This window comes from Plutella xylostella, chromosome 15, assembly GCF_932276165.1.
Source record: "Plutella xylostella chromosome 15, ilPluXylo3.1, whole genome shotgun sequence".
In the NCBI taxonomy this organism is placed as follows: domain Eukaryota; kingdom Metazoa; phylum Arthropoda; class Insecta; order Lepidoptera; family Plutellidae; genus Plutella; species Plutella xylostella.
The window spans coordinates 9,688,893-9,711,831 of record NC_063995.1 but is presented as its reverse complement, the minus strand read 5'-3'; the positions used below and the strand labels follow the sequence as shown (position 1 = coordinate 9,711,831).

Sequence of the window (22,939 nt, the reverse complement as noted above, 5' to 3'; positions counted from 1 at the left end):
TAGCGGAATTGAAACTGATTTTTAGATACACTCTTTTGACCAATCAGACTCACTTATAGTGATAGATATATATATATATATATCTAAAAAACTATAAAATATACAATCATATCTCGACAGCCCGTTCTGGAACACGACATCGTCCAACATGGTGAACGTGAGGTTGTCAGCCTGCTGCAGCGGCCCCGTGGCGTAGGCGTCGTTCGCCGTCAAGTTTAGGGTATAATAGGGTATAATAAAATAATCAAGCCTTATATTAAGAAGGGTATCTTTCTGGATCTACCCGTGTTATATGATAACTACTTTACAAATAGAACAAGATAAACAAACCAACTTACCAGTATAAATGTAAATACAATCATATCTCGACAGCCCGTTCTGGAACACGACATCGTCCAACATGGTGAACGTGAGGTTGTCAGCCTGCTGCAGCGGCCCCGTGGCGTTGGCGTCGGCGGCCGTCAAGTTTAGGGTATAATAGGCCCTTCTTAACATAATCAAGCCTTATATTAAGAAGGGTATTTTTCTGGATCTACCCGTGTTATATGATAACTACTTTACAAATAGAACAAGGTAAGCAAACAAACTTACCAGTATAAATATAAATACAATCGTATCTCGACAGTCCGTTCTTGAACACCACATCATCTAACATGGTGAACGTGAGGTTGTCAGCCTGCTGTAGCGGCCCCGTGGCGTTGGCGTCGGCGGCCGTCACGCCGCGTAGTGCCGTCAGCGGGTGCGCCTCTTCTAGGTTCACCCTGTAGGAGAAGTTTGTGAGAGGGTGGGTGGACAGTTGAGGGTAAAGGTGTAGCGGTTATGGTAACTTTTTTGGGGAATGTTTTGGGATTGTATTCGAAATTTACTAAGATTCGGTATATACAGATGATATTTTAGTCTAGTCTGGGAAACAACCGAAGGCGTAACTGGCTTACAGCCACACCTCATGTATTTGTGAAAAATTAAAATTTTATAGTTTTTAATTTATGCGATAGTTTGCCGCTGTAAAGAACGCTATCATTTTTAGTACGCTCCGTACTTACAGTGGGCTACTGAGAATCCTAACTCCCACCCAGTAGCAATATTAAGAGGGGTCTGTTGTCCGAACAGTCCACTGTACATACCAGTAGCTAGTGAACCAGTCGCTGCCGGAGCCGAGCAGCTGCGCGGCCAGCGCCACCAGCGCCATGGCCGTCACCAGCAGCGCGTGCCCGCTGGCGCGGAAGTACGCCCCGTAGACTGCGCCTGTGACTGCCCCCGTGGAGCGGGATTCCGCCTCGCCCCGGGATTCTGGCGGCGCGGCCAGGGTTATGTTGTCTACTGAGCTCACCTGTGGAAGGGGATTTAGGGTTAGTTAGAGCGGGATATGGATTTATAAATGAGATTCTACGATAGTGCAATAATAACAATAATGTGTGATGATATGAGGCAGCCAGATGGTGGCGGTTTTCACATGTAGTACGCAAAGCGATAAATTTGATAGATAGATAGATAGATATTTGCTGGTGTAGATAAGATTAACAGAGAGACTATGACAAGTAAATCATGTTTTCAGCTACCAACAGTTTTTATTTCCAGTAGCAAGGGCACTGCTTCATGTAACGGGTAGATAAAGTTGCCTCAAATAAACACCACTGACTTAATTTATAATTGCTAACATACTCTAGAGCATAGACAAAGAAATAAAACTTACAGAGTGTATACTAAGCTGGCGCTTCCTGAAGCTCTCATGCAGCGACACGTCATCAGCGGACGCCTCCGGAGGCTGCTCCTTGACCTTGACCTTCTCCTCCACCTCCTCCCCTCGAGCCAGCAACGTGGCGAAGTCTAGACCTGACGCTGACAGCGTCCCGAAGTCGCCGGCCGCGGCTATTGTGCCGTTCTTGAGGATTATTATCTGTGGACAAGTGAGGTTTTAGTTGAAGTTGTGAAGAAGTGACGGTAGGTGCGTTATGAAGCATTATATAGGTGTTCAGTGGATGTTTGTATCTCGCATCTCAGGTTCATGTGCTAGCTGGGCGATTTCAGTGATGAAGTTATTATGATAGCTTTAGATATTTCTGAAGGATTCAGCTGTCACTGAGCATAATAAAGAAGTTTAGGACGTAATGGAGCACGGTTTTGCCCCAAAAAAGCATTTTTATGGATACCTAATCCCGCTCGCCTGTATTGAAGCGCGTCTCAAGTGCGAGTCTGTAATAATATTTGGTCACATGGCTTCTGGTCCAATATCACACCTGGTCCACATCCTTGAGGAACTGCAGCTGGTGCGTGACGAGCACGCGCGTGCGGCGGCGCAGGTAGCCCACCAGGCACGCCTCGAACAGGTGCCGGCCCACGTGCGCGTCCACCGCCGACAGCGGGTCGTCTAGGAGGTACATGTCGCTTTATAGGTAGTAGACCTATGCTGGACATAGGCCTCTACTAAAGAGCGCTAGATAAAGGTCCTCGGGCTTTTTAAGCCACTACAAGCAAGCTGTCTAAGATCGTTGTTCCAGCTGGCCGGATTTACTGCCAAAATACTACATTTTGCTTCTTATAGTTACAGGTCGGTCCGCAGCCTTCCACAGCCACTATAACTATACCCTACCTATGTGTCTAATATCGACCGGAGGGAATCTCATGCTATGCTTGCCAGAATTTTCCACTTCTGCCTAGAGATGGCTACCCTGTGCACTCAAGAGCCTGGCCACAATATCTCACCTGGTCGACATCCTTGAGGAACTGCGTCTAGTAGTGTACATGTCGCTTTATAGGTAGTGGACCAATGCTGGACATAGGGCTCTACTAGAGAGCGCTCTTTAGCCGAGACATATCTGATTTCAGCCTTCCTTAGCCACTACAGGCTTGCTGTCTAATATCGTCGGTCCGAAATTTGATGCCAATATACTACATTATGCTTCTTATAGCTACAAGTCGGTCCGCAGGCTTCCTCAGCCACTATAGCGTACCTATGTGTCTAATATCGACCGGAGGAAATCTCATGCTATGCTTGCTAGAATTTGCCGCTTCTGTCTAGAGATGGCTACCCTGTGCATTCAAGAGCCTATCCACAATAGCTCACCTGGTCCACATCCTTGAGGAACTGCAGCTGGTGCGTGACGAGCACGCGCGTGCGGCGGCGCAGGTAGCCCACCAGGCACGCCTCGAACAGGTGCCGGCCCACGTGCGCGTCCACCGCCGACAGCGGGTCGTCTAGGAGGTACATGTCGCTTTATAGGTAGCAGACCTATGCTGGACATAGGCCTCTAGTAAAGAGCGCTATATATCGGTCCGCGGTCTTACTTAGCCACTACAGGCTATGTGTCTAATATCGTCGGTCCAGCGGGCCGGATATGCCACCAAGGTACTTTCTTCTTAGCGCTAGAGCTCGGTCCTCGGCCTTCCTAAGCCTTCTACTAACCACTACCAACTATGTGTCTAATGTCGACCGGAGAGCTAGAAATTTGCCGCTTCAGTCTTGGGATGGCTACCCTATGCACTCTAGAATCTAGCCACAATAGCTCACCTGGTCCACATCCTTGAGGAACTGCAGCTGGTGCGTGACGAGCACGCGCGTGCGGCGGCGCAGGTAGCCCACCAGGCACGCCTCGAACAGGTGCCGGCCCACGTGCGCGTCCACCGCCGACAGCGGGTCGTCTAGTAAGTAGATGTCGCTTTATAGGTAGTAGACCAATGCTGGACATAGGCCCTCTACTAAAGAGCGCTACATATCCTTCCTTAGCCATTATAAGCTATGTGTCTAATGTCGTCGGTCCAGCGGGCTCGATATCCCACCAAGGTACTTTCTTCTTAGCGCTACAACTCGGTCTTCGGCCTTTCTAAGGCACTACCAACCTATGTGTCTAATATCGACCGGAGGGAATCTCATGCTATGCTTGCTAGAATTTGCCCCTTCTTTCTAGAGATGGCAACCCTGTGCACTCAAGAGCCTGGCCACTATAGCTCACCTGGTCCACATCCTTGAGGAACTGCAGCTGGTGCGTGACGAGCACGCGCGTGTGGCGGCGCAGGTAGCCCACCAGGCACGCCTCGAACAGGTGCCGGCCCACGTGCGCGTCCACCGCCGACAGCGGGTCGTCTAGCAGGTAGATGTCGGCGCGTTTGTAGACTGCGCGAGCGAGGGAGATTCGGGCGCGTTGACCTGTGGGGTAGGGTGGTAATTTAATGCCCGATAAAAGTAGCCAGAATAAAAGAAAGAGTTTATGCAGGTTTAAGTCATGGCAAAAGTTTTAGAGGCTAGACAATTCAGGGTCTAACCAAATACGTAACTTGGGTAGCTTTCCACATTGGTGTATAAAGAGTTTTTGTACAAAGGACCACAATATGCTTAGCGAATTTCAGATGGCGATAATCGGCTTGATTTGATTCTGACAGCGATCTTCAATAATTACGCGAGTGGCGCCATCTACAATAGGTATGCCTTTCAACAAACTTCTATGGAAGTTTATCAAAACTATGTCCCGTTTTCTCAAGCCACTCACCGCCACTAAGGCTGACGCCCCGCTCCCCCACCAGGGTCTTGTCTCCGAAGGGCAGCAGCGCGAAGTCGCGGTCCAGCGCGCAGCGGCGCACCACCGTGTTGTAGCGCGGCCGGTCCATGGGCTGACCGAACAATATGTTCTGACGCTGTCTAAGGCGCTTCTCTCACTGCTAGAGTCGAGGCGGAGTCGAGGCGGCGTCGAGGCGGCGTCGAGGTTGCGTCGCGACAGCTTTAAAGGGAATCATGCCTAATTTACAATGACGCGTTCTCACCTCACTTCCACCTCGCCCGCGCCGCTAATGCGTCTCGACTTCTTCAGTGAACATGGAACAAGGCTGGCTTATAGAAAACATAGGCTCGCTTTTTTGTCGCCACCGCCGCTGCAACGCCACCTCTACTCTCGTGTAGGGACGCTGGGTCCCTAAGGTATGAGGTGAAGTGGGTTTACAATGACGCGTCACCTCGCCCGCGCCGCGAATCCGCCTCGACTTCTTTAGTGAACTAGGCTGGCTTAACGAAAACATAGAGAAGGCGCGCTTGTTTTGTCACCGCTACTGCCGCCATAGGATGTTCTGACGGTTTCTGCCTGTGGAATGATAAGAAGTGGGTCCACAAACACTCACCGCCACTAAGGCTGACGCCCCTCTCCCCCACCAGGGTCTTGTCTCCGAAGGGCAGCAGCGCGAAGTCGCGGTCCAGCGCGCAGCGGCGCACCACCGTGTTGTAGCGCGGCCGGTCCATGGGCTGACCGAACAGGATGTTCTGACGGACGCTGCCTGAAAGAGCAAGTATTTAGTTTGTCTGAGAAAAAAAGTTTTTTGTACTGCTATGTTCATACGTTGGTTGAGGACGTTCCAAACGTTTGGATGCCGTTTACATGGCGTGTTTGTTTTGTGGGCACCCAGCTTTTGAAAAGGGTTGGAACTTGTGAACAACATAATATTGTAATTGTAACGCAAGATTCTGCTATATTGGTTTTTTTTTTTTAATAGTTATTTATTCAGTAGAAATAAACACACTTAACAAAAAACAAAAACGCCAAACTGTACAACAGTTTGTTGGCGTGACGCGCTCTTAACATTTGTTTTAGCAAATCTTACAACTAATATACCTACTTAAATAACCTAACCATAATATATACATAGATACAGTGAGTATGTACCCACATCAACAATCTCCCGCGGAGAAGCGCGAGCCGGCCGAGCGCAGAGATGACCGCCCGGCCCACACCTATCCGCGAGCGACCGGGTTAAGGACCCGCTCACTGTGCCTACAACTTTAAAAATGCTTTTTTTAATTTAGATTTTAAACAGGGCAAATTCATTTTTTCAGAACTAAGCAAAATTGAATGAAAGTTCTTATGATTACATATTTTTGGTGTCATGTACTCTCTGGTTCTTTCACCATAATAGTTTTTAGCGGTAGGCTGCATTAGCTTTCCTTTTTTTACAGATCTTGTTAAGTATCGGTGATTTATTTTCGTTTTATTTTCGTCACTATAATATGTTTCTAAGGCTATTAAATACCTAACCTTGCTACTGGCCGGCAATATTTTACAAATACCAAATAGTTTATAATAATCCTGTTTACAGTTTTCTTTGGTTTTATTATCTACTAAATATTTAATTATCCTTATCTGTAGCTGTTGCACTAAGTCTAAATAAGTTTTAAAAGTCAGCCCATAACAATTTAAGCCATAACTTAATAATGAGTCTGCGAGTGCATGATAAACAATATACAGGGTGCGCTTATTTAGAACTTTATTTAGATGATAGAATTTACCCAGGATCGATCTTAGCTTATTGCAGACTAATATTATGTGTGATTTCCAATTGAAATGTTTATCTATTAATAGGCCCAAATATTTAAATGTATTTACTAATTCCAAACTTTTACATTCACATTTTACTTTATTTAGGTGTAGACAATTATAGGTATGGCCAATTATTTTAATTGTAGATGGATTAATATTTTTAGCGATTTTATTGTATGGTGAATGAATATGCATACATTTTGTTTTATTTAAGTTTAGTATAATCCCGTTATCGTGTGCCCATTTAGTGATATTCTCAAAATCATCCTGTATATTGTCCATCATGCTCGCAATGTCTTTTCCAGCGGATAGTAGGCACATGTCATCAGCGTACATGTATAGTTGGGAGTTATGTACTACGTTCGCTACACTGTTTACGTGCATGATGTACCCGACTGGCCCATACACTGAGCCAGTCGGGACACCATCACTGACCTTGGCTTCAGACCCGGCTGTTCCACTGATGACGGTGCGTAAGGTCCTATGGTTTAGGTAACTGCGTAACCACTGGTTGGTTGGACCACTTATCCCACACTCATCCATCGCCTGTAACAGCTGATTATGTTCGAGCGTATCGAACGCTTTTTTAAAATCGATAAAAAGTGCAAGTACCTGTCTTCCTTTATTCAGATGGCTGTTTACATAGTCACTGAATTGGTGGTGGATGGTAGAATAACTGATTTCAATTTCGGTTGAATGAGGAAAAGAAAATTGTCTCGTGACGCCAGAAGACGGAAAAACCTTGTGTCTAGTAGGAAGGGATTGTGAATGATAATGTACTATCGTCATCAATTACACTGGAAAAGATCATAATAATTTGATGTGTAAAAACATGCGGAAACAATTCATTATCATGCTTGCAGTGCCCGTGGTTCCACATAACTAACAGTTAACAACAATAGTAAAAACAGAAGCCCATAGCGAACGTGCCAACGGAATATGTATGAAATATGAATCATGCTAAATATTTTTCTTTGAAAAAATATAATGTACTTTTTATTTCGGTAAACATTATGCGCGGCTTGTCATCGCCATTTTCAGCACATATTAGTCATACTTTTTTAAAATATGCCGTGTGTAAGTGTAATATTTACTCTAAGTTTCACAAAGGAACTTCATGCTTTACGGACAGAAAGAGACAACTCGGCAGAAGCGGCAAGTAGCACAAATAAACATTTCAGTTATCTAAATAAATACTGACCAGCAAACAACCAAGGTTCTTGGGAAGCGTAGGACACTGTTCCCCCGACGTGGACTGATCCTGATATGAGTGGCAACTCTTTCAGTAGCACGTGCAGTAGGGACGACTTGCCAGCGCCTACTGGACCTATGACGGCTATTAGTCTGAAACAAGGATAGTAGATAGTTACACTACCGGGACACTGTACACCAATACTTTGTTTGGGCTTGACTTTAGAGGGACTTATACTTGTACATACCAACAGTTTCAAACTACTATTTTCAACTACTCTACTCTTAAGGGTCGGCAATAGGGAATCGAGGGTTGGCATTGTCATAGAATTATATAGTAAATGATGCTCTACAGCCTTGAAAAAAATCACACAGGTAGCCGAAGAGTCTAGCTAGGTGCTGAATCATTCGAATTTAAGTAAATGCTTATGGATAACTGTAAATTAATTTCGAAAAACCAGTAAATCACACTCCCGTATTGTAACAACTGTGTCGCAATTATCAAGAATTTTCATATGATTCTTATCAAATTATAAAGATAAATGCTTGGACTAGGCGCTAAATACCTTGTTTTTAAATAAACACACACCTATTTTGTGTAAATTAATAACAAACTTGGGCAATTTTTTCCCTCAAATCTTCATACAAATATCTATGGCGGCTTTCTGTGTTATAAAATCATAAACACAAGCGACGTTTGACTCAGTCGGCCGCTGGCCTCCAAAGAAGGGTCACGTCGGTTTAGGCAGCACTGACAGCTCGCGATCTTTTCGTGTACAGATACAAAATCACTGCACATTGGTTGTCATTGCACTTTTTCAACTTTTATGACACCAACATAATTTGATTTGAAATTGAGGAAGCATAATTCTTACACTATATTCAATACATTAAATTAAATTAGATAGTGGGCAATGTTCTCGCGTGACATTACAGTCTCGTAAAGGTCCGATGAGGAGCAGGAATATAGCGAATTGATCTAAGTGATGACAATACGTAGGAACATTAGGTTAGGATTCATCAAAAACACAGTCTCATGGTACTGGTTGAGGAATGGTCTCGTGAGGATCTGATGAGGGCAGTAACAAGGTGGTGACTGAATTTTATTTCAAAGATGTTAATAGCTAAAAGCATCGAGTTTGGGCTATTAAGTATGTTTTTCAGAGAGACAGAAAGATATTTTAGGTTTCCTCTGGATTAGTTAGGTTTACTGGGTTTACTAAATTCATTCGTAACGTAAAATTGATAATGACGGAATTTCTTCTATAGACAGTAGTTACTAAAAAAACCAACGATAGATGGCGTAATTTGCAGAAGTACCTATCTAGTCACACTGTCACGGGGTGACTTCGGTTGGTAACTCAGAAAAAATACTATATGTTATTGCATCAATAATAAAAAAATCAAGAAAATATTCAAAGTTTCCATCCTCGCACACAAATCACAAACTCATGCCCTGTTCTAGGAGCAGGGTCTACCCTAGTGCATTTTCATGACCACTTTTCGGTTCTACCTTTTTTGGCCCAAGATTTATTTGCCTAATCTCGTATTGCATAGTAACGTTTGGTCAAAGTCTCGTTTCGCCGAAAACCGTATGGCATAAATCTCGATTAGTAAAAAGTTATTTCGCATTATCTTGTTTAGCCTAATAATGGTATGGCCAAATCTTGAATAGCCTAATAATAGGTTTATACAAAGTAATAATATTTGTTTGGCTTTAACTTTGACGGAGCGTCTGTCTATAGCGCAAACTGGTGCCTTGTATTGTTTCCGCTGTTTGGAAAACGCTCCGCTCCGCTTCGCTGCGCTCCGCTTTGGTTTTGATGAACATGTGCACCTAACACGCTCCTCCTCGCTTTGCTCGTCGTCGCACCTATCTTTAGGTATCGATCTCATGGGGTTTGTAATAATTATTGTATGTGTGTATGTTGTATTGCTCGTTAACTTTCGATTTTTTAATCATTCAATATCGTGATTTTCGGGATGTATGAGAAAAAATACCACAATTTGTACATTTACTACATACTTAATATATTATTTATTAAGATAACATTAGGAGAAACAAGATTATACATAGGTATAGACGAACATACAAGATTTTTAGGTTAATCTTTAGTTTAGGTTAGTCTTTAGTTTAGATTAGGTACTTAACTTATCTGGTTCTATATGTATGCTGTTGGTGTTCCATAATAAATAAATAAATAAATAAACATACATTTGAGCAAACGAAACTTAGGTGTTTAAAGATTGTGCCTAAAAAGTTTTAGACGAAACGAGCCTTATGCCACATAATTCTTGGCAAAGTGATGGTTCGGCCAAAAAAGTTTAGACCATACGAGTTATGCGAAATGAGTTTTGGTCAATAAAAATTATGCGAGATGAGGGGAACCGCCACTTTTCACTTGTGTCCCACCGGTTTCGGTGTTCAGCGGAATAGCACCATTAACCATTATTATTCTGAGATATCATCACTTCTTATTCTGAGTTACCCAACATAAAAACACGCCATCTATTGAAATCATTTTTTAATTAGGATTTGTCTATGGTGTGGTCCCCAAATTTAAGGGTAAAAGCAAAATAATTATATTTTAACCTTTTTTTATACCTATTATATTAAAAGACCAATTCAACGATACCCTACCTACACCATCAAAATAACCGGAAAAAATATCAGCCCCAATTTACTTGTATGGGAGAGGGAGTACCCCAATATTTTTTTGGGGTACTCCCCATATCTATGCGAAATATCAGCTTGATATCTTTACCCGTTTCTGAGAAAAAGGGCGGTGACAGACAGTCAGTCAGACAGACGGACAACAAAGAGATCTTATAACGGTTGCTTTTTTTCCTTTTGAGGTACGAAACCCTAAAAATAAGAAAAAATATTATTCTGCTACCAAAAAATATACTTACAAACATACAATCGAAAAATATTACCCTCCTCCTTCGGCAGTCGGGTAAAAACAAGTGAGACAGGGGGTCATTCTGGACTTTTGTTCTACGAGTTTTAAAAATTAACAAAAAAAAAACCTTTTTCATAGAAACTTTGATGACACGTGACTTTTTACCATGGAAAACGAATATTTTTTTTCGCGAATTTGCAAAACTCGTAGAACAAAAGTTGTTCAGAATGACCCCTTGAGTTGACTCATCCCCTTTCGGCTTAGTATACCCTTAGTATCTACACTTTAATACCTGTAGTTACCTTTCTACAAGTAAGTAAATACTACATTTGTTTAGAAAGCTAATCGGGTTCCGAGTATGGAGAAAAGTGGCACCCCTATTAATTTCTACTCTTTCCTGGTGCTTACCAGTGTAATTAAAAATTATACTTACCCTCAAATCACTACTTGAAAATAATTGTCAATAAAGTTGGCGAGTAAAAGTTTATGACCCACTGTGCAAACTTACATGTGTGCGTGTCACTGCGTGTGCTGTGTGAAGAGCATTGAAAACCCAAATTTGGCGGGGCACGCCACCCTGTACGGGCCCTTAATACCAATACACTGAAGCATGCTCGGCCGCCGGCACTGTGTCTATTTAGTACCCTTAAGGGTGAGGCCCCATTGGTACGTTGCGCTGCGTTGCGTCGCATCGTCCCAAAGGAACGGTCGTCCAAACATCCCAAAAATTTATGGCAGCGACTTCGCAACCAATCGGGCCTCACGGTAAGTGACTCACTTGCCACTGTAGCACGCACGGGCGCCGGCACTATGTGTACTTAGTACACCTAATGGTGAGGCCCCATTGGTGCGTAGCGATGCGCTAAATCGCGTCGTGACAAATTTCCGCTTGCGCCATTGTCATTGGACCACATCCGATGCCATCTTACGCTTTTGGTTTACCTATGCTGGAAAACTCTTAAAGCCTATAGTTAGGTAACTCACTTGCCGGGTTTGATGGTGAGCGACAGGTGAGTCAGCGTGTTCTCGTGCTGGTCCGGCAGCCACTTGGCCGTCGCGTGCTTGAGCCGCACGGAGCGTGCATCCTCTTCTAAGTTATGTAGTTCCGTGGAGTCTTCTTCGCCTGATTCGAGAGGCGCTTCTGCGTTGCCTGTGAGTTTATAAGTTATTATTAACAAGAAGGCTAAGGGAAAAAGTATTGTGGCGCAGCTTCGGACTCATTCATTCGGACGTCTATCGTATTGGATGGTCCCTCAAAGAATAATATTGTAAACAATGACATTATTGAGCCACTAATTATTCCACAAAAATGGCGATGTGTGTGAACCGGATGAACTCTAAAATGTATGGACATATTACAATGATTATTGAGTGAGCTGTGGCAAACAGCATTTGAGAATTGAGATTATCATTTCAGAATGAGAATACACAAGTCTAGACTGTCCCTGACGAGAAAACAGTTAAAGTTAGACAACAGTTACACAGAATATTCATAATAATTTGCGTATGACTACAACTATTTGCTATAATTTCCATGAACACAAGCCATTGTTGGCAACCATTAAATCCGATCTATAACCCAAATAGCTTTACGTAATAGTCAACTTGTTACTTTTATTTGTGTAGATAAATATTCCAGTCCATTTCGAATCAGACCAGTTTACCTTTGTGCAGTAACAATGTCACAGCCGGCCAATGACTCTCACATCTTAATTTATTATCTAAATAAAACATGTTGTTCGGCATCATTGTCATGATAAAAGAAACCGCTGGGTTTTAAGTATAAGAATTGTTTGTTAATAAAAAATAAGTATTTGTTTGTGTGCCTAATCTACATATTCAGGTAAATAAGTAAACTATTCAATGGGTTTTAGACCACCAGATGGCACTGTAGTCAGTAAGGTTAGTGTTGACGAATTTACACACATTGCAAATAATAATTTATGACTGTCGAAAATTTTGTGGAGCGATCCATCTCTTATACGTGCATTTTTGGTTTAGTTTTACCCTTCTGTTCTATTTATTGACGACCGAATGGCGTAGTGGTTAGTGACCCTGACTACTGAGCCGATGGTCCCGGGTTCGATTCCCGGCTGGGGCAGATATTTGTTCTCGGGTCTTGGATGTGCCCGTTAAATGGCAATAGGCCCGCCCCCTATTACATTGGGACTAACATAACACTCTGGCGAAAAGTGGGTGCAGCAATGCACCTCTGCCTACCCCGCAAGGGAGTACATTAGTACAAGGCGTGAGTGCGTGTTTTTTTTGTGTGTTTTTTCTATTTATTGAATTATTCGTTTTCACGGAACATAAAGCCTTTAGTAATAAACAGATAATAGACTGGTACTCACCATTCCCTTTACTCTTCTCCTTAGGTTCATCATTAAGCGGCTTGGTCTCTTGCTCAGGCTTCAACCCCTCCCTCAGTATGTCAGCAGCTGTCTTCTCAGGCTCCTTGGCCTTGGGTTTAGTCGAGGTCTGGATGTCAGTGAGGCCTGGTACTGGCTTGCTCGTGTCTTCATACAGCATGAAGCTCTGTAGACGTTTGATGGATATGGCTGCTTCGGCTACTGTTGCTATGCCTGTGGGTGAGATGTTTATGATGTGATTTAGAGGTTATAACTTTCGGTTTCAGATCTAAGGACGTCAAGTTTAGTTGGAAGTTGAGTATGAAATGCAGCGCTTTAAATGGCTGAAATGTTGTTGAGTATCAGAATAAGTTAGGTATAGTTATTTAAAGGTATTAACGTTGTTGCATCTCCTACTGAATGGAAAATAAAATAATTGTAACGTATTCCAAAAGTAGGGTGTACTTAACTATGTATCATCTATCACTTTTAAGAGTACTTAAGTGATTTTACTGTAACTTGCATTCTGAACTATGACCAGTAAAATATAACTTGCACAAAGAATCAAATTTAGGACAAGGACCTACAATAGTTCATAAGCACGTTCTACGCTCAGTCATTGCTTCAATATGACTCATTAAACTCACAGATAGTTAAATAATTACACTGAAATTTCATAAAGCGTTATGACTGCGCAAAAATGCATTTCCTCTCAGGACGTATGAGCAATACAATACTGATTTATCACACACAGCGAATGTGTGAGTAAACATGTAATTATGAGATATAAATAAAATAAATAAATAATAATAATTTATTTCATAGCCAAACTTAAACTTAATTACAAAAACAAAGTTAACAAGCATAGATGTAAGCTATATATATGCATGAATAATATGTCCCCTGATACTCAAACTAGGTAAAAACCTGTAAGATGAGGATCAGTGGTCACTCACCGATATAGTACACAAAAGTAGTTAGTAACTTATCAAAATAACATTGTTTAGGGTTTTTATCTTTGAAAATCTAATTAAGTAAAAGATTTTAGTTTAAGTTTAACAATTTACAAAGCTAGAGTATTACTATAGTAGTTAATACAAATAACATAGGTATTTCTATTTGTACATCTCGATTGGATTGAATGCTTGTGTCTGTTTGAGTGTGGGTGTGTGTGTGTGTGTGTGTGTAAGTGTGTGCGTGTGTGTGTTTGTGTGTGTGTGTGTGTGTGTGTGTGTGTGTGTGTGTGTGTTTTGTGTGTGTGTACATTTGTATTAGATGTTGTGTTTGTGATTTGATTACGAAAGAATGAATGAAATGATTATATAGTTCAGATATGCAATTCAGTTTAATGAGTAGTCAAGTATCAAGGTCTAACGGACTTTTGCATGGTAAACATAAATTCGGCAGAAGAACATAGTTAAGCGATAAGAGTATCGTTTTTTATTTTAGGAAGTGGGTTAAGCAAATACAGACAAGGTTGCCGAGATAGCAGAAATGTCTGGCGAAATTTTGTAAATAGAAATAACAAATATTAAGTATATTCATACATAGGTACATATGAAATGTGTGTAGTGATAAAACAACTTTCTGGATAACGTATCTCCCATGGTCATGTTCAGTGCTTATAACATTTAATAAGTACACACAAAAAAGCCTAGACCTTATTAGAAAGATTTATTTAAGAAACTATTTAATATTCAAAGTTCAAAGTCATTTATTTGTGATTCACAGGTCAGAAGTAAGGTGTAAAATTACAAAAATATTGTTTCACCGTAAATCAGCCAACATGGCATACAAATATTATAAGTATAGTAAGTACTTCATTATATCTATCATGCAGTCATGCAGAAACAAATAATTAATTAAATATAATGATTTCCAAAATAATTATAATTAGGTCCATTATTATAATTTCGATTTACTCATTGTGTATCGGATAGGTATTCGTTAACGCTATAGTATATTTTGTCCAGTAAATAGTTTTTAAGTTTAGTCTTAAACAGTTGGATGTCCTGTGCATCTCTTATGGCTTTAGGTAGCTTGTTGAAAATAGTGGGAGCCATTCCAAAAATATTTTTCCTATATAAGGCTGTAACATGGCGAGGAGCACTCACCTTGCTACCGTAACGCAGGCTTCTAAAGTGACCGAAACTATTAAAATTTAATTTCACAAATATAGCCATTTCTAATATATACAAAGAGGGAAATGTAAGAATTTTGTATTTTTTAAACAATTGTTTACAGGATTCTGTGCTTGTAATTTTTCCTATTGCGCGAATACACCTTTTTTGGGATTTGAAAACAGAATCTTTGTTGGTCGCATTACCCCAGAATATAATTCCATAACGGAGAATGGAGTCTACATACCCTTTATAGGCAGTAACTACTGTTCCCTCACTTACAACTTTACTTAAATTATGTAGGGCGTACGAAAACGTGTTTAATTTTGAGCAAATGTGGTCAGTTTGTGCTTGCCAAGTAATGTTCCTGTCAATATAAAGCCCCAAAAATTTTGTTACTTCTGTTTCTTCAATTTTATTATCATTGTATTTTATGTCAATAGTTTTATTATTTATCCGTTGTTTAAATGTCATTATTTTAGTTTTGCCCAGATTAATTAATAGTTTATTGTTATTAAGCCAATGAATTATGTCTGTTAGAGTATTATTTATGTTATTTTCATAATTTGATTCTTTATCATCTTTAAATAGTACTGTGCTGTCATCAGCGAATAGAACCATTGGGTGTTCTGTAACTTGAGGTAGGTCATTGATGTAGATGATAAATAGTAATGGCCCTAATACGCTACCTTGTGGGACGCCTAATCTATTCTCTTTACTATCTGAGAAGTAAGCTGTTTCAGTTTTAGATTTTGTGCATATACGATTGATTTGGGTCTTTTGTGTTCTATTTGTCAGATATGATTTAATTAGATTTGGTGCTGTTCCTCGCACTCCGTATTTATCTAGTTTATTCAGTAAAATGTCGTGATTCACATAGTCAAAAGCCTTTGTTAGGTCCATGTAAAGGGCTGCTACAGGTATACGTTTATCCATGCTATTTAGTAGTCATTAAAAATTCATATATTGCCTTATTTATTGATTTGTTTTTTCTAAATCCCATTTGCATTGGTGAGAACATTTCATATTTCTCCATGTATGAATTCAATCGATGGTAGATAACCTTTTCAAAAAATTTCGATAATATAGGTATCAATGCTATGGGCCTATAGTAGTTCATATTTTCCTTGTCTGTTTTCTTAAATAATGGTATTATAATTGAAACTTTTAGTTCATCGGGATATGTCCCTTCATTTATACAAATATTGATACTGTGGCTTAGCACTGGCGCAATAACAGGGGCAACACGTTTAATTATATCAGTAGTAATCTCGTCATAGCCTGTACTTTTTGTATTTTTTAATGATTTTACTATTGTAAATATTTCATCTGGAGTTGTCGGTTTCATGAATAGAGAATTAGAATTATTATTATTTGTATTGAATTTTATTGAGTTATTAGAATTTGTATTTATGTCAGTTAATGAAATTTGATTAATAAAGTAATTATTGAAAGATTGAGATATGTCACGTGGGTCAGTAAGTATATGTCCGTTATCATTTATTTTGTTTATATATTCCTTCATATTTCTTGACTTGGATTTGTTTATGATATTCCACGTAGCTTTGCATTTATTGTCAGAAGTGTTTATAAAATAATTATTTTGTGATTTTTGGGTTAGTTTTATTATGGCTTTAAACCTCTTGGCATACTCTTTGAATTTTATCTTTGATTCTTTTGAGTGACTTCGTCTATAGTTCCACAGAAGTTCTCGTTTTCTCCTAGAACATTTTTTCAACCCTTTCGATAACCATTTATGTTTGAGAGAGGTTGAAAATTTTACTCTAATTTTAGGAAAACATAAAAGGTACAAAAGTTGGAAAATTTCATAAAATTTTTGAAATGCTTCGTTTGCATCATCTGATGCATAGACTTCATTAAAACTAATTGATTTTAAGTACTCTTCAAACTTTTTTACATTTTCCTCACTATAATCTCTTTTAACCACATACCAATGTTTGAACGTATATGATTTTTTTACAGGACAGGTAAGAATTTGTGCACAGTGATCAGACAAGGCTAATTCGACAACTTTACTAGTACATCCTCGCATGTTATGAAAGACATTGTCTAAGCATGTTCCACTAGCTAGGCGGGTAGGTTCGTTTATTTCAATTTTTAGGTTATAACTTTGTAAAATATGTTTAAGAGTATCCGTAGTTTTAGTTTTTGTTAGCATGTCGATATTAAAATCACCACATAGAATTACTTTTTTTTTGTTACTATTACAAAGTGTTGTTAGCAACTCATTTAGCTTCTTAAAGAATAATGTATATGCTGAAACGGTATATTGAGTAACTCTATAAGCACAGACAATTATAATATTATGTTCTGTAAGTTCTATTGCACAGCACTCTAATATATTATGTAAAACAAATTGAGTTACATCTAACGTTTTAAAGCTATGTTTTACATTCACAAGTATGCATACTCCTCCGTGTCGTGTTTTCCTAGAACAAGCTGAAGCTAGTTTATAATTGGACAGATTTAATATGTTGTAGTCATCTTCAATCATATTATGTTCCGTTATACAAATGACATCCAACTGTTTACCGCTATTAGATAATTCGTCAATATGTATAGATAACTCATCCAATTTTCCAATGAGTCCATCGATATTTTGGTGGAGTATATTGACTTGTTTATATACGAAAAAGATCATTATCATTATTATACAGTGGTTTAGTCGGTTCATTACCAGTGTCAAGATTGTTTAATTTATAGTAAATGTCATCGGTTGCTTGCAATATATCTTTAAAGACTACACGCATTCCCATGTCATTTATTTGTCCAGAATATTTGTTATACATGTCAATATTATATGATAAGTTTGCATTAGGGTCCATAAGAAATACATGTTTGTTTGATAACACATCAAAATACATTAAATTATTAAAAGTTTCAATTCTCCAGTTATACATCATTTTATGTTCTCCATATTTATAAGTTGGGAGACATATCAGTATGTTCGTGTTCTCGATAGATTGTGTGACGTGTCTTATATGTAAAACCAAATCGAAGTAGTTTTGTGTGGTCGTAAAGTCCTCTTCTCCAAGTAGGATGATACACATGTCATGAAGCGTCAGGCTTTTAATATCATTTTGCTCCAGCTTTTGAAGAAGACCTTTGGTTCCAATGTTAGGATAGAGAAGGTGACTTAACTTATACTTATTAGGATAAGTTTCTTCCGCTATTTCCATTATTTTATTATTTTTATTCGTGCTTATGATTACAATTTTATTTGGTTTCGACTTAGTTTTAATACTGTCAGTAGGTTTCGATATGTTCGGTTCATATTTAGAGCCTGTGGCGTGAACTTGAACAGATGTAGAGATTGAAGTTGAGTTACAGGCTTCTACTACATTTTCATTTGCACTTATGTCGGACGGAAGTGACTGTAACTTGGGGGTTTTTTTTGTCGAAGTTGATTTCTCGCGCTTTTTCTTCGGCGTGACTAGGTCATTTTTGAGACTGTTGGTAACCTTTTTGTACATATTATTCTCTTTTTGTAAACTTTGTACAGTATTTTTGAGTTCCGTGTTTTCTAGGTTAAATTTATTTACCCTACCCTACGCACGCCTAGCATGCAAGTAAATTCGTAACCTATTACTTAAGTTTCCCTTCTGTACCTAATAGTAGCGATTTAATTTTAAATGAAACGTTATATTTGCCAAAGAATCTTTAACTTTTTAGTTGTATACAAAATGTTAACAAAAGTCCTAGTTTAACGGAATCTGGCTCTCGACCACATAACATTTGTTCAAACACAGATGTTAACTCCGTTCATGGCTATATAACAAATATAGGTCACGTTGTATAGCATGCTTATGCAGGACCGACTAAATTTAATTAAACTTGAACCATAATTTAGAATCCAAATTTTGAGGGCCATCCGGAAATCTAACCCAGGTCCTCAAGACATTAAAGCAAAATTTCACTAGGAAGACCACAGATGCAGCTTCGGAAACACACACTTTAAAATAATCAAGCTAACTTTATAAAAGCAAAAGTTGTACGTATGTTTGTGTGTGCGTTTTTCTTTACCGCATAAAAGTATGAATGTATTTAGATGAATCTTTAAAAGTAAATCCATAAACACCGTATAACACAAGAGTTATTTTAATGTTGAATTTTTTGTAAATTACTTACTTTCTTTCAATACAAAATCCGCGGAAAAATTTAATTGTACAAAATGTATTACCAACCTTGCGGGAAGAAAACAGTCATGGTCTGCCTCAGAATGTTGTAGAAGCTGGTGACCACGAACACCTGCTTGGCGCTGATCACGTTGTACTCCAGAACAAACGCCAGGATCGAGAAGAACAGGCAGATCCGGGTCGTGAACATTATGAAGGAGGTCAGGACTCCTCGGATGTAGGAAGTCGCTCGGATCTCCTTGATTTCGTGCCTGCAAAGAGGTTGCAAGGTGAAAAACTTTTTGGAGGAAAAGTTTGGATGATACTGGCTGGTTTTGTGACGTGTTATTTTTTTTCATAAGTTCCATTATGAAGGAGGTCAGGACACCGCGGATCTCCTGGATTTCGTGCCTGCAAAGAGGTTGCATGGTGAAAAACTTTTTGGATGAAAAGTTTCGATGGTACTGTAACATCTGGCTGGCTGGTTTTGTAACATCTGTGTTTTTTCATAATTAAAATAAACGTTTCTTTAAAAGGATCTTTGGTATTTATTTCAAATAGCGGAAGAATGAATCATAACCGAATCTTTTCTGATGAGTTTCTATTCTATTGTAATGATTACTGATGACTAATCTACTTTACAAAACGCATAGCAACATGTTTACATTACTACAAAACGTTTATCTAGGCAAATGGCGACTCTTTTAATTTAACAAACATAAACAAATGAGTTTATCTTTTACGAATTTTATAAACATTGCACAATGGCTATCTGTAGGTACTAGACGCATAACATGAGTAATATTGAGTGTGGTAATATACGCTTTGATAATTTGTGCGGACAAAGAAATAATAATGTCAATGAATTTAATAACATTAATGTTATTGTAATGTTGTTGATAAAATAGTTCGCATTTTCAATTTAGTAGAAGCTAGTACTTAATTATACAGTGATAATTTTCGCGGCATTCAACTTATTTTAAGAATATGTAATACATAATGAGACTAGTTAAACTCATTAAATGCTGAAAAGTTAGCTTCCATATTAGGTAGGTACCTACGAGGGCGGGTCAATAAGTCCGTGACTTTTTGAACAAAATACTGGTTTTTGGATATTTTTTTTATTTATTTTCATCATCAAAATACCCACCTTGGCCTTCTTTGGCGCCGATTCACCCCGAGAAACCCACCGTTTAGACTGATTTTTGGTCTCTGGTGTGTTGTGGTGGATCCACGTTTCATCCACGGATACAAAACGGCGCAAAAACTCGTCCGAATTTTGGTTTAACAACGCCAAACACTCCTCTGCGAAGTTGTCATTCGATTGCGTTTGTGAGCAAACGCGGCAGCCATCTTGCGGAAAGCTTTTTCATACCCAAGTGATCATTCAAAATTGAAACCAGTGAGCCACGTGATATCCCTGTGGCTTCCACTATCCCTTTCACTTTCAATCTCCGATCGGCCAACACCATGTCGTGAATTTTTTCAATCATTTCAGGTGTAGAGACCTCAACTGGGTGCCATGGACCGGCATCTTCCGTACTTGTACGGCCACAACGGAATTCAGTAAACCACTTTTAACCATAGATATTGATGGTGCAGAGTCCCCATAATCTTTATCAAGCTTAGCCTTGGTTTCAGTGATGGTTTTTTTCCGTAAAAAAATCATGCTTAGTGAGCACACGAAATTCAGTTTTTTCCATTATGTTTTTAAATCACGCGGTTGTTGCTAAGAACGGGTGTAAAACACAAACCAAGTGACGTAACTTGTGCAAATTTTGACAGATGTCTACTGACAGATGCTTGTTGACAGGAGCAGTGTTGTTCTTTCAGTTAAGTGGCGGGAAATTATAAAAGTCACGGACTTATTGACCCGCCCTCGTACTTATTAATATTTATTGGTGCATTTGCCACGATAGTTATACCCAACACGAAAAACTTTATTCGGAAACTTCATGAACTGTATACCAGAACTCATCAAACCATTTGTTATTTTATGTGGTCCCAAATAAACTCTTTATGTATCAGCCATAGGAGAATGAGGATTTAAGCGATGCTACTTAAGCATTGTGGATTGCTAATTTGTCGGTGAGAGTAAGGCAGCAAATCTTCTACACAAATAAATATAGTATAGCCATATAGCCTCCCTGAGTGACGTATCAACCGTACGGTTGGCAGTCAGCAACGAACACTATTCTTTCTGTCTCAACCTTTAACAAAAGTAACTCTTGGCCAGCTAAAGTTTTTGTCACGCTAAGAAGAAGAAGACTACTCACTTTCTAGCCTTAGCCACCAAATCCGCGAAGGGTTTCTCCCATGTGTACATCTTGATGACCTGGATGCCGGACAGGATCTCGTTCATCAGACGCACTCGCTCGTCGGTCCGCAGGGCTGTCTTCAGCCGGAGCACTGAGGTGCGGCGGCCGAGGTATGCTGCGAAGGGGGATTAGGTGTTGGTACATTGTAAAGGGATGAAAACCGCCTAATAATTCTTGTTTACTAGGAGTTGGTATCGTTGCCCAAGGATTAGAAGAGCGGCCGGTTCTTAGGTATTTTCAAGGCATGGGTGATGAATACATTTTTAATGGTTATTTGGGGAGTAAATCTGTCGAGGCAATCAGTTTTTGCGACATATACTTAGTTTCTTTAACTACTAGCTAGTTACGCCCACAATTATGCTGATGACTCAGCCTTAGCTGGAATGCTCGCTATCTCCAGATATATAGCATGTTTAACAGCAATTTGTAATTAACAATGCATTTCTTTGATATGATCAAAGAAAGCAATCCACCCATTCATCCGTTTCGTACACGTTTTCACAGACACAAAGCTTACTTTCAATCTTACAACCCACCTTCCCCCCATGGCTTAAACAGCTTACTAACCTTGCAACGGTATAAACGCCAGCATAAACGCCACCCCCACGACCGCCGCCCAGCGTATCTCCTGCCACATGAGGTACGTGATGACAACCGTGGCCAGCGGACCGATCCACAGGTAGTGCAGGAAGATTATGGACACGTCGAAGCGGTTCACGTCGTTGGACAGTAAGTTGACGACTTGGCCGACCGTGGTCTCCCCGAGAGCGGTTTTGGAAAGCCGGAGCGACTGGAATTGGGAGGGGTTCGTTAGATTTATTGTGTACCTACTTGTAGCGGATCCCGCGAGCTTCACTTCGCCTTTAAAAGTTTTCCCGTGGGAATTCCGGGATAAAAGGTAACCTATGTTCTTTCTCAGGGTCTAGACTCTAGACCATATGTATACCAAATTTCATTCAAATCCGTTCAGTAGTTTTGGCATGAAAGAGTAACAGACAGACAGGCAGACACAGTTACTTTCGCATTTATAATATTATAATATTAAGTTAGGATCATGGTGTTTATAAAGGATGCAGACGATTTTGGATGCAATAGTTGTTAGTAATCCCCGAAGGGGTAGTAAGAGGTGATGGCACTAGGAAGCAATAGATTCATGAAAAATATGATAGTTTTAACCGTAAAATGTTTCCTTTTGGTACCTAATGGTGGTAGAAAAGTAGATAGTCCATCCTGATCGTAGATATGTTGACAGTTTATGTTTATACATTCATAATTCTAATAAACATAGACCAGATCAAAGTAATGAAACTCAATCCTGTAAGCTCCAATAAATAATCAATACATAAACGACTGAGTGCATCCATTTATCAATTATTATTCATGATCATGAATATCTCAACTGTGATAAATGAAACGTGATTTATTTACATCAGATCCCTTGTGATGAAGATTGTACGAATTGTTTGGTTATAAAGGCTTCACGTATAGACATGAAGTATGTGCTACTTTTTACCCTATACGGTTTATCAATCAAGATAAGAACCCCATGCCACTCAAAGATAAAATACAGCACAGCTTATTATACGAGTATGTAATATTTTTTCAGTCGATACTTTACAACTAAAAA

The 22,939-nt window shown here is 39.6% G+C and overlaps 1 protein-coding gene across 1 annotated transcript in view; it reads right to left on the bottom strand.

Moving 5' to 3' along the window:
* Positions 1–22,939, bottom strand: part of LOC105391726 (ATP-binding cassette sub-family C member 4) — a 58,108-nt gene that overhangs the window by 24,884 nt on the left and 10,285 nt on the right. The window contains exons 6-16 of the mRNA XM_048626087.1: positions 21,880–22,102; positions 21,271–21,427; positions 19,064–19,266; positions 12,742–12,972; positions 11,375–11,540; positions 7,498–7,640; positions 5,107–5,259; positions 3,951–4,144; positions 1,694–1,897; positions 1,125–1,330; positions 592–761 (exon numbers count right to left, since the gene is read on the bottom strand). Of these exons, the coding sequence (XP_048482044.1) occupies positions 592–761; positions 1,125–1,330; positions 1,694–1,897; positions 3,951–4,144; positions 5,107–5,259; positions 7,498–7,640; positions 11,375–11,540; positions 12,742–12,972; positions 19,064–19,266; positions 21,271–21,427; positions 21,880–22,102 (2,050 nt within the window). The remainder of the gene's footprint in view (positions 1–591; positions 762–1,124; positions 1,331–1,693; positions 1,898–3,950; positions 4,145–5,106; positions 5,260–7,497; positions 7,641–11,374; positions 11,541–12,741; positions 12,973–19,063; positions 19,267–21,270; positions 21,428–21,879; positions 22,103–22,939) is intronic.